Genomic DNA, 16,595 nt, shown 5'->3' with positions numbered 1-16,595 from the left:
AATCTCAATTGGCTGGAGATCAATTGTAATAGCAGGTGATCTCCAGCTAGTACCCGGAGGTTGGCAACCTTCCATAAAGCTCCTCCATTCTGCTACAGATAGGATTGCCAACTCTGGGTTGGGCAAGACCTGGAAATTTTGAGGGTGGAGCCTGGAGAGGGCATGGTTTGGAGAGGGGAGGGACTTCAATGCCATAGAGTCCAATTGCCAAAGCGGCCATTTTCTCCAGGTGAACTGATCTCAATCGCCTGGAGATCAGTTGTAACAGCAGGAGATCTCCAGTCACCACCTGGAGGTAGGCCACCCTAGCTCCAGAATCAGCTGAGGTTTTCATTGGCTCTCAGGTCAACCTTTGCCCTAAAGCCTGCCTGTCAAACCCAAGCTGTGCCCCTGTCCCCCTGCCCCATTTCCCATGGATTGAGATTTTAATAGTTCCGCATTATAGACATTTCCTCAGACCCAGGTACACAAAATCGTACCGGGGGGGGGGGGGCAGTCCCACACATTCAGTGAACTTCCACCCTGGCTTTATGGGATGGTGATAAGTTTGCTCAATGAAACCTGGCCTGATTAATGAATGACCAAGTCCGTCCTGAGCGTTGGCTTTATAAGGTGGCGCTTGGCGTTTGGGAAGGACAGAGGCTCAAGCGTGTGCCCACCAGCAAGAGCGAGGAAGAGAGACGGAACGATTTTTGCAGGAGCAGAGGTCAGATCCCAGAGGCTAAAAGCACAGCCCTTTTGGAAGGACCTTGCGGAGAATAATCATGGCGGTCATCTTTGCCCCGGTGATGATTGTGCTCCTGTTGTTGACACACATCTCCCAGGCTGGTGTACAAGTCCAGGTGAGGTTGCTGCTCTCGATACGTCAATATCACTCTACAGGTTGAGTATTAGGGGAGGGGGCTGTGGCTCAGCGGTAGAGCCTCTGCTTGGCATGCAGAAGGTCCCAGGTTCAATCCCCGGCATCTACAGTTAAAGGGACTAGGCAAGTGGGTGATGGGAAAGACCTCCGCCTGAGAACCTGGAGAGCTGCTGCCAATCTGAGTAGAAAATACTGACTTTGATGGACCAAGGGTCTGATTCAGTATAAGGCAGCTTCATGTGTACATGTGTTCAACCTCAGGGTAGTAGCTGGAAATCTCCCACTATTACAACTGATCTCCATTTAGCAAGGCTGCATTTGGCCTCAGATGGAATTGAGCAAAGCTCTCCCGTCACATTTCTTTTTCTGTTCCATACTTATTGTTCACTTCAATCCCAGAAACGCAGGGTTCCCCCTCACACACACACACACACACAATCAATCAATCCCACAACTGGACCAAGCACCTTTCTTTCCATAGCTTCCAATGTGGTGGTTATTTTCCACCTTTTTTCCTTTCTATGGTAATGATGTCAATGTGAACCTTTATAACCCATTGGCTGTGGTTGAAAGTCCCGTCAAGTTACGGTTGACTTATGGCGAGCCCGTAGGGTTTTCAAGTAGGGTTGCCAGGTCCCTCTTTGCCACCAACGGGAGATTTTGGGGGCGGAGACTGAGAAGGGCGGAGTTTGGGGAGGGGAGGGACTTCAATGCTATAGAGTCCAATGGCCAAAGCGACAATTTTCTGCCTGTGAACTGATCTCTATCGGCTGGAGATCAGTTGTAATAACAGAAGATCTCCAACTCATACCTGGAGGTTGGTAACCCTATTTTCAAGACAAGAGATGAACAGGGGTGGTTTGCTACTGCCTGGCTCTGTGTAGCAGCCCTCGACTTCCTTGGAAGTCTCCCATCCGAGTACTAACCAGGGCTGACCCTGCTTAGCTTCCAAGACCTGATGAGATCAGGCTAGCCTGGGCCATCCAGGTCAGGGCTTGTAACACATTACAAAAAAAAAAAAAATGTGGTGACCATATATATGACTGCATCAAGGGTCTTTTTGTGTGTGGTGTTTTAGTAATGTGTACATAGCTTTCCAGGCAGGGGCCAATTGCTATTGACATCTAAAGGATGCAGGAGGATCTAGGCCTGAAAGGCAAGCTGGGACACAGGAAGTGTTTTGTTCTTTGATTGCTCCTGTCTAAATTTCGCCATGGATCTTCTATATAGTTAAATCTCGGTGGGGAATGAGGGCTCCTCGTCTTTAACAAACACGTGAGTAGATGCACACGGAGCGAGTGCGGAAATCCACGTAGCGTGCCACCTGCCTTTTCACATGCTGGTGAGGTTCATTTTGAACTGCTGGGAGTCGGTGGGAGGCAGCAGTTCAAGGAAGGGCTGCACTTGGAGGCCCGAGTTCAAATCCATGCTCAGCCGTGGAAAACTTGGGCCGGTCATTCCTTCACCCTGCCCCGTCTCACACAGCTGTTGTGAAGATAAAATGGAAAACAGGAGAACCCCTGGGAGACTTTAGGCTAGATATTCTCTCCCACCCTAACCTACTTTGCAGGGCTGTTGTGCTGCTAAAATAGAGGAGAGGAGAACCATTAATGCTACTCTAAGCTTCTTGGAGGAAGGTGAGCTAAAGGTGTGACAGGTAGCTTGTAAGACCATGACATTTCCCTAGCATATCTTTAACCTTGGGTTTTTAAGTGGTGCATTGTGGTTTAAACAAATGTATCTTGCAGCTGATGTAGGGTTGCCAACCTCCAGGTACTAGCTGGAGATCTCCTGCTATTGCAATGGATCTCCAGCCAATAGAGATCAGTTCACCTGGAAAAAATGGTAGCTTTGGCCATTGGACTCTATGGCATTGAAGTCCCTCCCCTCCCCAAACCCCGCCCTCCTCAAGCTCCACCCCAAAAACCTCCCGCCAATAGCTAAATGGGATCTGGCAACCCTAAGCTGATGGCATATGTATAGGCAGAACATCTGGCTGTGAGATTTGGTATGCAAACAGAAGCATGACAAGAAAGACCCTCTATTTTCATCTGTGCAATCCCGGAGGGTTTGCGATCCTCTGGCCATACTTGCTATTTTTAATTTTTTATTATTATTATTTTCAAAACATCCCAAAAAACATCAGACACAAAATATGTAAAAATCAGTACACACTACACACAACCATACATTGACTAAACGAAACAATAAACTCTTAATCTATTCAACATACATTTCTCTGGGTGAATCTATATAATTTTGTACTTTCCATCTGACTCTAAATTGCAAAGTGTGATAATAAAACGCTCCTTAAAAAACGAAAGAAATACCAATCCAGATAGATAGATAGATAGATAGAATTTTATTTTTTACTCATACCCTACATAACTTACTTGCTATTTTTGTGTCCCTTGGATCAGGATGGTGAATTGGTTTTTCCACTGGAATCGGTGAAAAAAATGAAGGAACTCCTGGGAAAAGAGGACAAACCAGGTTCCTCCACCGGGAGAAGTGAGACCCAGGTCACTTACTTACAACTCTGTTTGAACCCAGAGCTGCCAAAGGACTTGCGCCCGGTCTGTGCCAAGGAAGATGCCCCTGGCATTTTCAGGAGGCTTGGTAAGTTGTACAGAGACCTGGCCTTCTTGGCCCCCCTTGGCCACATAGAGTAGGGTTGCCCACCTGCAGGTACTAGCTGGAGATCTCCCGCTATTACAAGCGATCTCCAGCTGATAGAGATCAGTCCACCTGGAGAAAATGACCGCTTTAGCAATTGGATTCTATGGCATTGAAGTCCCTCCCCTCCCCAAACCCCGCCTTCCTCAGGCTCTGCCCCCAAAAGCCTCCTGCCGGTGGCGAAGAGGGACCTGGCAACCCTAGGTCTTTTACTCATGACTGTTTCACTCACCAACACCCCTCCAACGACTTGGATTTGTTTGGATTAGGCATGCAGTTTCTGACCTTCAGAGGTCGCCTCGCTCTCCCCCTCTGTTTCCCCATGTTTGGCCCGTGTTTTCAAATTTGAGATAAAGCAGATCCCTCAAAACTTGGGCAAAACATGGGAGAAACGGAGGGGGGGAGAGCGAGGCGACCTCTGACTGCAAGAAACGGCATGCATAACCAACACAAAGACCCAAAGTCCTCAGAGGGGTGACAGACTGTGAGTGAAACAGCCATGCATAAAAGACCATAAACACACACCTTCCCGGTATCATTTCTCTCCCCCTGCCAATGTTTGGTTATCCTTATCTAGGCTGACTCAAGACATTCTTTCGCAAGCTGCTCTCTGCTTTGCAAGCCTTCCTGTTATTTGCCTTTCTTTCACTCCTAGGCAACTCCTTATTTATTTGAGGGGCTGGAGATGAGGAGCCCTCTACGGTTGCCAGGTCCCTCTTCGCTACCGGTGGGAGGTTTTTGGGGGTGGAGCCTGAGGAGAGCGGGGTTTGGGGAGGGGCTTCAATGCCATAGAGTCCAGTTGCCAAAGCGGCCATTTTCTCCAGGGGAACTGATCTCTATTGGCTGGAGATCAGTTGTAATAGCAGGAGATCTCCAGCTAGTACCTGGAGGCTGGCAACCCTAGAGCTCTGTGAACTATCAATGGAGACGATTGCTCCGCATGCCAGAGACGATGTCAGATACATATTGCCCAGGGCAGGGTGGAACATGCCATTGTGCCAGACGTGTGCAAGAGAAGCTACTAGCAGTCATTATAGAGTGGGCAGCAAATAAAAAATGGCCCTTTATCTTACTGGGAAGTTTTCTCTCCTGAAGGGCCACTAATGGCCAGGAGGAAGCACAGCCAAACCCCATGGATTCTGGCAGTCACAGGAACCACCAGGCTTAATCTAGGGTTGCCAACCTCCAAGTAGCGGCTGGAGAGCTCTTGGAATTGCAACTGACCTCCAGGCTACAGAAATCAGTTCCCCTGGAGAAAATGGGTGCTTCGGCGAGTGCACACTATTGCATTATAGCCCCTGCTAGGGTTCCACATCTCTAGGGTTTTCAACCTCCAGGTGGTGCCTGGAGATCTCCCACAACTACAACTGATCTCCAGGTGACACAGATCAGTTCCCCTGGAGAAAAGGGCAGCTTTGGCCATTGAACTCGATGGCATTGAAGTCCCTCCCCTCCCCAAACCCCACCTTCCTCAGGCTCCACCCCCCAAATATCCAGGTATTTCCCAACCCAGAGTTGGCAACTCTGGTCATAGAGCAGAGTCTGGCTTTGACCCTGGGACTCCCTGCTAGCAGGTGAGTCATTATCTGAGTAGTTGTTTTTTGGTCTCAGAAAAGCCAGGCTTCTAATCCGCTTGCAAACATTTCAGCCTGAAGCAAGCTAAGAGACACCCTTCCCCTGTGTGCAATGTCCATGCTGAAAGGCCATGCCAACGGATTGAGGTCCACGGCTGTCACCTTTCAGTTCTGCCTGCTGGATATTTCACAGGCACACACACACACACACACACACACACAGAGAGAGAGAGAGAGAGAGAGAGAGAGAGAGAGAGAGAGAGAGAGAGAGAGAGAGAGAGAGAGAGAGAGAGAGAGAGAGAGAGAGAGAGAGAATATAGGGCTGCCAACCTCCAGGTAATGGGGAGAAAAACGGCACCTCTGTACTTGTACCGAAAGGTTATAAAAAACAGTACAGGAAACTTGTATACATACAAAGTGCAAATATTTAAAAGCTATTGAGGTGAAACCTAGACCATATACTTGACACATACACAACACAATTATATACAATATATACTATTAAAATAAGTTAATACAGTATACTTACAATACAAAAGTGCTGTTACATAGTCATCATTCCTTCCCACCCTGTGTGGGAAGGAATGATGACTATGTAACAGCACTTTTGTATTGTAAGTATACTGTATTAACTTATTTTTAATAGCCATAATCTTTATATATTTATATACTGATGGTAATATATTAATTTTTAGAAGGACTGAAGAAAGATTTCCACTGCTGTGGATCTGAAACGGCTGTATCCATCTTTGATTGTGGCTTCACATGAACTTTACACAAGGATTACAATATTATCAATCATTTGGTACTCTGCTGAGACCTCTGGAACTTTTATTCAATTTTTCTGTGTGAATTGTATATATTGTATATAATTGTGTTGTGTATATGTCAAGTATATGGTCTAGGTTTCACCTCAGTAGCTTATAAATATTTGCACTTTGTGTGTATACAAGTTTCCTGTACTGTTTTTTATAACCTCCAGGTAATAGCTGGAGATCTCCTGCTATCACAAATAATCTCCAGTCGATAGAGCTCAGTTCCCCTGGAGAGAATGGCTGCTTTGGAAATTGAACTATATGGCATTCAAGTCCCTCCCCTCCCCAAACCCTGTCCTACCCAGTCTCTGCCCCCAAAACCTCCCACCGGTGGTGAAGAGGAACCCGGCAACCCTAGCCTGGAGATCTGGAATTATAACAGATCTCCAGTCTACAGAGAACAGTTCTCGTTGAGAAAATGGCTGCTTTGGAGGGTGAAGTCTATCATACTGTACCCTGCTGAGATTTCTTCCCTCCCCAAACCCCACCCTCCCAGGGACCTTCTGCATGCAAAGACAGGGTTGGCCAATTCTAGGTAGTAGCTGGAGATCTGCTATTACAGCTGATCGCCTGCCGATAGAGATCAGTTCCCCTGGAGAACATGGCTGCTTTGGCAATTGAACTATATGGCACTGAAGTCCCTCCTGGAATTACAACTGATCTCCAGATTACAGACATCTATTTCCCCTGGAGAAAATGGCTGCTTAGGAGGGTGGTCTCTATGGCATTGTACCCCACTGAGGTCCCTGCCCACACCCCACCCTCCCTAGACTCCCCTCCCAAATTTCTAGGAATTTCCCAATCCAGACTTGGCAACCTGGGCTGTGACCCAGGAGAACATGGATGTAGGGTTGCCAGGTCCCTTCCCTCCTCTGGCGGGAGGCTCTTCTTGTAAAGTGTGTGTTTGCGCACGCACACGCAGACGCCGACGCACCGATGCACGTGCGTCACTGCCGGTTTAGAACCAGAAGTGCCGCATCGCAAAGGGCCTTTACCTCTTAGTTTGAGTGGTAAAGCAGCCCTTTACCACTCAAACCAAGAGGTAAAAGGCCCCTCCCGAGGGGGAACTTCCGGTTCTAACCCAGACGTGATGCGCGCAGTATGCATGCGCGCATGCATGTCTGCCCGCCGACCCTCAGGTGGTCGGCGGGCAGAGGGGATAATTGCCGGGGGTTTGCCCGCCACCAGCGGGCACCTGGCAACCCTACAATGTAATGCCTGAAAAGGGCTACTGTCACTTGCGAATCCCATTAATGTGAACCGGACAGCCGAAGACAGAGCATTTTTTTTAAAAAAACTAGATCCTAGACAAAGCAGATTTCTAATTTGTTTGACCAGGGGATTGGAAACCTTTGTAAACATCTCTTATACAAATGGCCAATCTGGTCTCTTTCTTCTCCCGATCAGAACTTGCTGTGAACGACCCCGACTTGTGTGAACTATGTGTCAATGCTGCATGCAGCGGCTGTTAATGAACATGGAGGGGACCTTCGGCACGACCCGCTGGGAGGCCTGAGATCATGGACTGCGGGTAACAGACGCCTTGCTTCAATCGATCAGAGGACTCTTTTTTATCAGTAATATCGCTTATCTTTGGGGTCAGCTATCAGGGAGGGGCAGAGAAGGTAGCCAGCAGCACAGGAATGCTGCTGACATCTCCGTGCGTCTGTTGGCACCTGGATTTCGAAGCTTCACATCTCCTGATCTTGTTTCCGAAGCAGGACCAACGCATTAGAAATTCTCCTCCAATTCAATTCTCATTTCCAAATGTTGGGCAGAACCCCTTTTACGTGCCATTTGTTTCGACAGTCAGTTTCTTCAGTTCATTCATGGCTACCTCTCCTTACATTACCAATGCGCATGTGCACTCATTGAGAAAACAATGCAGAATTTCAGCAATGATAGGAATGTCCCTAAAACTGCCTCCAGGTTCTTTTTGTGTCATGTTTTGACCGGTGTGGGGACAGTCCTGCTTATATGAAACCCAAGAATCATAATCAGAGCTGTGTGCAGTCAAAATGCATCCTCTCAGGGGAGAGCCAGGTTCCCATAGGAACGCTATCACACGCACACTAATCTGGGACTCATGCTGGGATGCTCAGGGGATCTCTCGTGCACAGAGCATGATAAACAGGCAATGTTTGCAGGACAATAACTCAGCATTCCAGCTGACTCAGAAATATCCCCCACAAGGCCTTGTAAAAACTGCTCCCATATTTTGAGCCGCTTGACTTTTCTTTTTCCTTTTTCTATTCTGTACACTTGGTTAGGTCAATAAAGGTAAAGAATTGGTTAAGCTTCTATATGTCTGTCTCTTTCTCAGGGGAGGATACTAAGCCTAAGCTGTGTTTGTGTAGACAAACACTCGAGGATCCACACAGGGACAGGGTCTGAGGGCCGTATGGGTAGGGGCATGTATACCTTGACACAGCTCCCAGCCTCCCATTGCAAATGGGTAGGGTTGCCAACCTCCAGGTGGTGGCTGGAGATCTCCTGCTATTACAACAGATTTCCACCCAATAAAGATCAGTTCCCCTGGAGAAAATGACCGCGTTGGCCATTGGACTCTATGGCATTGAAGTCCCCCTCTCCAAACCCCACCCTCCTCAGGCTCTGCTCCCCAAATCTCCAGGTATTTCCTAACCCAGAGCTGGCAACCCTAAAAATGGGAGATCTAGCCAATGGCTTGGACTAGCCTTTCTGTAGGTGCAAGGATCTCCTCCCACAGAGCAGGGTATAAAAACCAGTGTTTCTTCTCTTCTTCCTCTTATGGAACAGCTTTGGACATTTGTGCATTCTTGCAGAGAACTGGTATAAACCTACGTTGGGTTTCTTAGCTGGGAGGAAGAAGCATCCTGGGAAGCTTAAACAGATGCTCGCCTCCCTGACCAAGATGGCCCAGGCTAGCCCGATCTCATCAGATCTCAGAACCTAAGCAGGGTCAGCCATGGTTAGTACTTGGATGGGAGACCACCAAGGTAGTCCAGGGTTGTTACACAGAGGCGGGCAATAGCAAAACACCTTTATTCACCTCTTGTCTAGGAAACTCTAGGGGGTAGACATAAGTGAGATTTGATGGCACTTTCCAACACCACCCTCCCTGGCATTATGGGCCCAATGAACAGGTCCTACTTGAGAACTGTCCCCGGATCTTGCTTCAATATTTACGTTCACCATATCGGCACTCGAGCATCCCTGCTGACCCTTACGTCTTTCTATTGTTCCGTTGCTAGTCTGTCGTCTCATGTAGCCGTTGTTGAAGTTTGGCAACTCCAGTATATTTATGGAGGGCATTTTTATTGTGACACACAACTTGAGAAGGACATTTTTTGCCATCATGGCTCTCTGGTTGATCCCTTTTGACTCGTGGAACGGTGGCTAAAAAGAAAGCCTTGGCATTTAACTTGACACCAAGCCAGCCCTCGTGTGCTTGATCGGAAAAGCTGTGTTTGAGAGAGTGGTGAATTTTTTAAGAGCTATGATTTATTTAGATGCGTCACTTACTGTACACTAAGAACTTAAGGCCAATGACATACGTTCTTTGCCAGAGGGGTCAAAGCCAGAGAGGGAGGGATGAAGCAAGCCAAAGCATTACATGAATTAGAGGACAGCAGGAGAAGGCAGAATCGAGGACTTACGTTGCCAAGTTGACGGGTCAAGTCAAGAGTCAGCAGGGGGTCCAATGTTCGACCATGAGCCCCGTCAGCTGGTTGGCCATGCCAACTCTTGATGCTGGTTCTGGCAGTTCACCAGTGCCTTTTTTTAGCAGTAGCTACATGAAGCATCAAATCTGGTTATGCTACTATTGAACACACGAAGCTGCCCTATGCTGAATCAGACCATTGGTACCTCAAGGTCAGTATTGTCTACTCTATTCTGATTGGCAGGGTCTCAGGCAGAGGTCTACCACACCCCCTACTACCTGATCCTTTTACCTGGAGACACCAGGGATCGAACCTGGGTACTTCTGCTCTACCACTGAGCCATGGGCCCCAGGCTGTTTATTATTGATCATGAAAACCACCTTCCTGCCAATATGGTAAAGATGGATCATCATTGCAAGGTGAAATTTGAAGTGTCATAGGGTGACCCAGAAGTGAAATTTGAAGTCAACCTTATATTAAGTGCTTTGGAAGACAGGCAGGATAATGCTGCTGCAGTGGTCTTGTTTGTGGGCTTCCTAGAGGGACCTGGTTGGCTACTGTGTGAACAGTCTGCTGGACTTGATGGGCCTTGGTCTGATTCAGCATGGTCTTTCTTATGTTCTTAAGTATCATTGGTTGAAGCAGAAACCAGGGTTATTTAAGGCAGCATCATCAAGGCAAAATGAAAGGGCAGAACTACAAAAAATGAACATGCCACTGAGTGTGATTTACAATTTGGCCCTCTCTTAATGACTGTGAGCGGTGGTAGCAGCTAGGCAGAGGAGTTGGATAGCAGAGGGGATTCCCTGCATTGGACAATCCATCCTTTTCTTGCGCCTGACTTGTATCCCCAACCAAAACTTCATTCTTGGATTCCTGCCTTCTCTACCATCCCCCCTTCAGTTCATGGGGCTGGAAATTAAACTATGCCCACTGTTGTTTGAAAGCTGATGTCTACAAAAGCCCAGAGCCAAATGCGGTGAGCAGAAGTCAAAGTATTCTTGGTAGGTTTAGATTCAATGCTGGTAGCAGAAACAGAAGAGACGGACAGTCAGAATCTCTCAGCCACTCAATAGGGGTACTGGAGAGGTCCTCTATCAGCATCCAGAGCAAGCGACATTAGCACAGATCTCACAGGCTTCAGAGTCTCTGGCAATGGCTTCTAGAACCAAGAGAGAGAGAGAAAAAATCTTAAAAGTTGTCACATCAGTCAAACAACTCAGTTCTCCACTGTCACCTTTGGGGGTAGGCTGGGCTTCCGGTACACTATATACACTATCAGTGCAATCCGAAGGACACACTCCCTGGAGTAGCACCATTGAGATTGACTTCTGAGTAGATCTGATTAGGATCAAACACTAGTTGGTCCAGCTATAAGGAATCTCTTGACATCAGCTGACACGGGCAACACTAGTCCAGTGATCCCCAAGAAGAAGAAGAGTTGGTTTTTATATGCCAACTTTCTCCACCACTTAAGGAAGAATCAAACCGGCTTACAATCCCCTTCCCTTCCCTTCCCCTCCCCACAACAGACACCCTGTGAAGTAGGTGAGGCTGAGAGAGCTCTAAAGATAACTGAGACTAGCCCAAGGTCACCCAGCTGGCTTCATGTGGAGGAGTGGGGGAACCAACCCAGTTGACCAGATTAGCATCCACCGCTCATGTGGAGGAGTGGGGAATCAAACCCAGTTCTCCAGATCAGAGTCCACTACTCCAAAACACTGCTCTTAACCACTACACCATGCTGGTTGTACCTTTGGGCATCGTGGCACCTGCCAATGTGTTTCCTAACACCTGCTGGTGTCTTTCCAAAAGTAAAGAATCCATCTTGGATTCCCTCCAAATCATTGTCACAGCCTATTCTTATTCAGCGAGTACCTTTTCTGATGCTGGTATAATCCACAGGCCATCAAATTTACACTGATACTTGGACTGTGTGAGATAGGAATATCTGTGATGGAGAAATGACTGATGTCCCAATCGTTTCTTCCAAGCAACTTCCCGGAAATGGGGCAGCCCCACTCAGCAAGAGATGGTGGGACTTACGTAATTGTTTTAGAAGTTGTTGTGAATTAGGTCTGACACAGATCGACTCAAACTCTGTGGGGAGATTTGGGTTGTTGCACATATTAACGGCGTTGCGTATTCTGGTGGGGGGCGCTCTCGGAAGATACTTGAGCTTCTTCACCGACTGCAGGGGGAATGAATACTCTGCCACCTGTCCAGGAAAATACATACAAAAGGTTGACCCTCAAATTCTAGTGAGGATAGAAGGATCAGGAGATAGTTTATGTTATAAGAACATACAAGGATCTCCTGGATCAGACACTGGGTCCATCTAATCTTGCATTCTGGTGCCCAGTGTCCAGGCACGTGCCCTGGAAGGTCACAAATTGTGGGACACAGGCCAAAGGTCTCCTGATGTTCCTCAGCAACAACCTGCTGCCTCTGAACATGGGAAAAATTTGCTACATGGAACCTCCATATTCAGAAGCTGTGTATCTCTGAATACCAGGCATTAGGAGTTGACTTTGGCCTTGGCTTAGGGTTGCCAACCTCTGGGTGGCCCCTGGAGATCTTCTGCTATGACAATTGATCTCCATATGACCAAGATCAGTTCCCGTTGAGAAAATGGCTGCTTTGGAGGATGGACTCTATGGTATTACACCCTGCTGAGGTCCCTCCCTTCCCCAAGCTCCACCCTCCCTAAGCTACACTCCCAAAATCTCCAGGTATTTCCCTACTTGGAGCTGGCAACCCTACCTCTGTTAGAGCATCTGGCTGGCCATAGGTTGCCAACCTCCAGGTTTTATTTTTTTATAGCTGTGACTACTTTCAGAACAGGTTTTCGTTGAGGGTTTTAACCTCCAGCTGGTGGCTGGAGATCTCCTGCTATTACAACTGATCTTCAGCCGATAGAGATCAGATCACCTGGAGAAAATGGCTGCTTTGGCCATTGGACTCTATGGCATGGAAATCCCTCCCTCCCCAAACCCCGCCCTCCTCAGGCTCTGCCCTAAAAACCTCTTGCCAGTGGTGAAGAGGGACATGGCCACCCTAGTTGGCCACTATGTCAATGTAGATGCTGGACTAGGTGGACTATTGGCCTGATCCAGCATGGCTGTTCTCATATTTTTGTGTCACGTTCTGGGGGGATAGGGTTGCCAGCTCTGGGTTAGGAAATACCTGGATATTTTTGGGTCGGAGCCTGAGAAGGGAGGGTTTAGGGGGGAGGGACTTTAATGCCATAGAGTCCAATTGCCGACGCGGCTATTTTCTCCAGGCAAACTGATCTCTATCGTCAGGAGATCAGTTGTAACAGCGGGAGATCTCCAGCTAGTACCTGGAGGTTGGCAACCCTATGGGGGGAGGAAGTAAAAAAGGGTTGGATTTGGTGGACAGGTGGGGTTATAGGCACAGGGACCACAGAATAGCTGTCATAGGACAAAGGCATATAACTATAAAAGGTAAAGGTAAAGGTCCCCTGTGCAAACACCGGTCCATTACTGACCCATGGGGTGACATCACTTCCCGACGTTTACTAGGCAGACTATATTTACAGGGTGGTTTGCCATCGCCCTCCCAAGTCGTCTACGCTTTACCCCCAGCAAGCTGGGTACTCATTTTTCCAACCTTGGAAGGATGGAAGGCTGAGTCAACCTTGAGCCAGCTACCTAAAACCAACTTCAGTCGGGATCGAACTCAGGTCGTGAGCAGAGCTTGTTCTGCAGTACTGCAGCTTAACACTCTGTGCCCCAGGGCAGTACAAGGTACTGAAACATTTTGACATGCAAACAACCTTGTTAGTCTTTTGGAACTAAAGAGACACTTTAGGCCACCGACAAGAACAGCCCAACGTTTGAAGATCTGATGAAAAGGTCACCTTTCATGGACTGAAACTTGTGTGTGTATGTGTGTGTGGGGGAAACAAAGTATGAATAAACCCGTCTAAGCATATCCCTTGGGTGGGAGAATCCAGGGTCCGGATTGCCATCTGCTGCTGTGAGTCTGCTTTGTTTGCAAAGTAATAAAATAGGGGTTGTGTTCTGATAAGGCAGACTTCCTAGAATCCATCCCTCTTATCCTGTATGGGAATCACTAAGACCTTCCAAAGCATGTTTTCTTCATCTTCCTTATCTGAGCCTCACCTTTCTTACACATTTTATCTCTACACACACATTCCAAAGAGAGATGAATGGCATACCAGAGACACAGCCTTCTTAGTTGTGGCTCCTCGTGCTTGGAATCCACTCTCTGCCACTATTTGCATGGGAGTGCCAACTGTGTTCCTTTTAAGGCACCGGATGAAAATGATCTTATTCTCCCAGGCATTTGTGGATTATCGTTGCTTGGATGACTTGGCCATTACATGTTTCAAAGTCACATTTGTTTTACTGTTTTAGCTTTGCCCTACCCTCCCTTTAGAAGGATGGTTCTGTTTACTTTGGGGTTTTATATTGTGAGTAGCTGAACAGGATTCCCTCTTCCCCTTTTTCTCAACAGAAAAGCTGGCTGAATCTAGCCCATTGTCTCCAATCATTTGATGGTCTGGAGGTTGGCAACCCTACGGACGGGTGACAGAGAGGGAAACAGCCATGCATGAAAGGCCTCCATCCACTTTCTTCATGCCAAGCCTGGGATTCTGCCTTGCTTCAACTCATCCAAGATTCTCAAGCTGCTCTTCCTGATGGACCCATGAAGAATCTGAGGACATGGCACTGGAACAGTGTGACTGCCTTGGGAGAATGCCAGATAGCAGACAAAAGACTTTCGAGTTTACAGATTCCCTATCCAAGTTTTCCCTCAGACCTCCCTTTAGCAATGAGCAAGATACTCCCAGATTAAGAACGAAGGGACCATCTGAAACTGTGTGGTGATGCCAAAAGGAAATGCACACGCCCTCTTTCGGGAGACGGAGCACCCCATCTTTGCTAGAGCTCCCAGATGATCTAGAATTCTGAACCATTTCCAACCTTTCAAAGACTTTTCTCCTTGGCCAGACATCATGCCTTACCCCTCGGTTGTTTATTATTACAGTCCATAACCAGTAGGTATGCAAAGGAAACATTAATTACATGCCTTACCCCTCAACGAATTATTTGGCAGATTCTTAAATGGGCCAATCCAACAGAGAGTCTGCCCATGTGGAAAGGCAAAGACAGAAACACCTGTTGTATTTTTCATTCAGTTGTGATTTCTATCAGATCTTTTATTACTCCCTTGATTTCACACTTCCCTGTATGTTCTCACAACTCTCCTTTAATCTATCTGCTGTCTGGTAGTGAAGGCCGTTACTCTACCCATAGTTTATTATTTAGCGGCCGCTTTGAAGATAATGCTGGAAGTTATAAGCAAGTTATGCCTAAAGGCTCACATGCATACAGGCGCTCATTTGAAGCTGGAATGCCATCTCTCTTACCCTGACCGTAACCCCCTCCGAGAGAACTGCCAATGCACACAAGCAGAGAGACACCGTCAGGAGCGTGTTCATGATGATCTAAGTCTTGGGGTCTTCCTTGGAGCTGAGCTTAGACAGCGGGGATGTTCAGCTGGAGAGACAGCAGCGACGCTGGTATTTTAAAGGACAGCTCCGAGTTACTGAATAACTACAGATGTCGTGGTACTGGCTGGGACGCCCCCGCAGCAAATTGCATGGCGATGACCCAATTCGCGAAGCGACATCCCAAAGGAGGTGACAGGACCTGAGAAGGTTAACATCCGTATAATGTTATGACACTTCTGGGATGGGACGGGCGGCAGGTGTTTAAGGAGCAGAGTCCAAGGGCAGGGGACCCACCCCCAAAGCCAATTCTGCCCGACGCTGAGCAAGCTGTGCTTAAGTAAGATGATGGGACTCCATGGACTGGAGCAGGGCCTTCCAACAGCTGAATTGAGCAGTTGGTTCGATGAAACCCCATTTTCAGATATGTCTCTGTGCAGCAGGAGCAATTGAGGGCGAAAACGCACGGTCGCTTTAAAACACAAATGCAGAAGCTGTCTAACTCTCCCAGCAGTATGCAGAAATAGTCCAGGTGGCATGAATAAGGGATAAGGAGAAAGAAAATATTGTTGTACTTGCGGAGCATAAGACTGCAGCTACTATCCGGTCGCCATCTTCAAAGATAATTCCGGTCGCTTTATTCCCTGTTTCAGCCAGGTTTCAGCCAGGATCGAACGCATGCGTTTCGCTGAACGTGCGTTCGATCCTGGCTGAATCCTGGCTGAAACAGGGAATAACGGAGGCTAAAGCGACCGTGCGTTTTCGCCCAGAGAGACAATAGATCGCCTTCTGTTATTTTGTGATCTGTGGACTACACCCAGGGCCACCTGGATTGCACCCATTTTATCAAGATATCATCTTCCTGTTGACTCTTGGGTAGTCCCATTTCTGTTGGGTGATGCTGACCCAGAAATAACCAAATGTGTCGCAAAATATCTGCTAATAACTGTTTCCTTAACGCCCCCGTCAAGGTTAAACTAGTGTTAACTAGTGATTATTATTATTATTATTATTATTATTATTGTAGTTACTGTTATGTTTGTAAAGTAACTCAATTTTTGGTTATTGTGATTTTGATTTTAAAGTGGTTCGAGTATTTTAAGAATTTAAAGTCACTTTTGTTGTACATTTTAATAATTTATAATGTTAAAATTATTTTATCCTACGCATGTTGTGACCAAGACCTTTGGCCAGATGAGCCTGAAATAAAAGGAAAGGACTGGAGCAGGGGTCTCGAACCTTTTCAAGCCTGTGGGCAAAGCCAGGGGAAGGCCTTGGCCTCTGTGTCCTGCTGTTGGCCTTCAAACCAGTTGGCCATGGTGTAAGGCAGGATGCTGGGCTAGACGGGCCACTGCTGTGATCCAGAAGGGTAATTCTTCTGTTCTTATGCTCTTTGTGGCTTTAGAAGTGGATCAGATAGATGCATGGAAGAGAGGTCTATCAGTGGCAACTAGAAGGGTCACCAACCTCCAGGAACTAGCTGGAGATCTCCCGCTGTTACAACTGACCTCCAGCCAATAGAGA

At 47.4% G+C, this 16,595-nt stretch overlaps 2 protein-coding genes across 2 annotated transcripts; one reads left to right on the top strand and one right to left on the bottom strand.

Moving 5' to 3' along the window:
• Window positions 1-764: 764 nt before the first annotated feature.
• LOC130491799 (guanylin-like) lies at window positions 765-7,399 on the top strand. Its single transcript, XM_056865592.1, has 3 exons — window positions 765-842; window positions 3,283-3,481; window positions 7,335-7,399. Exons 1-3 carry the CDS (start codon window positions 765-767, stop codon window positions 7,397-7,399), a joined length of 342 nt encoding a protein of 113 aa, XP_056721570.1.
• Window positions 7,400-10,668: 3,269 nt separating this feature from the next.
• On the bottom strand, window positions 10,669-15,062 carry GUCA2A (guanylate cyclase activator 2A). Its single transcript, XM_056865539.1, has 3 exons — window positions 14,991-15,062; window positions 11,618-11,789; window positions 10,669-10,733 (listed from the first exon to the last, which is right to left on the bottom strand). Exons 1-3 carry the CDS (start codon window positions 15,060-15,062, stop codon window positions 10,669-10,671), a joined length of 309 nt encoding a protein of 102 aa, XP_056721517.1.
• Window positions 15,063-16,595: the final 1,533 nt, after the last annotated feature.

This window comes from Euleptes europaea, chromosome 19 (assembly GCF_029931775.1).
Source record: "Euleptes europaea isolate rEulEur1 chromosome 19, rEulEur1.hap1, whole genome shotgun sequence".
In the NCBI taxonomy this organism is placed as follows: Eukaryota; Metazoa; Chordata; class Lepidosauria; order Squamata; family Sphaerodactylidae; genus Euleptes; species Euleptes europaea.
This window is presented reverse-complemented; position numbering and strand designations above follow the sequence as displayed.

Excerpts from the sequence above, each read along its gene's own strand:
- GUCA2A (XM_056865539.1), bottom strand. The coding sequence starts at position 15,062 with ATGAACACGCTCCTGACGGTGTCTCTCTGCTTGTGTGCATTGGCAGTT. Across the intron at positions 11,790-14,990 it reads CGGAGGGGGTTACGGTCAGG|GTGGCAGAGTATTCATTCCC; the intron begins GTAAGAGAGATG and ends TTTCCTGGACAG. Across the intron at positions 10,734-11,617 it reads ACAACTTCTAAAACAATTAC|AAGCCATTGCCAGAGACTCT; the intron begins GTAAGTCCCACC and ends TCTTGGTTCTAG.
- LOC130491799 (XM_056865592.1), top strand. The coding sequence starts at position 765 with ATGGCGGTCATCTTTGCCCCGGTGATGATTGTGCTCCTGTTGTTGACA. Across the intron at positions 843-3,282 it reads AGGCTGGTGTACAAGTCCAG|GATGGTGAATTGGTTTTTCC; the intron begins GTGAGGTTGCTG and ends CCCTTGGATCAG. Across the intron at positions 3,482-7,334 it reads TGGCATTTTCAGGAGGCTTG|AACTTGCTGTGAACGACCCC; the intron begins GTAAGTTGTACA and ends TCTCCCGATCAG.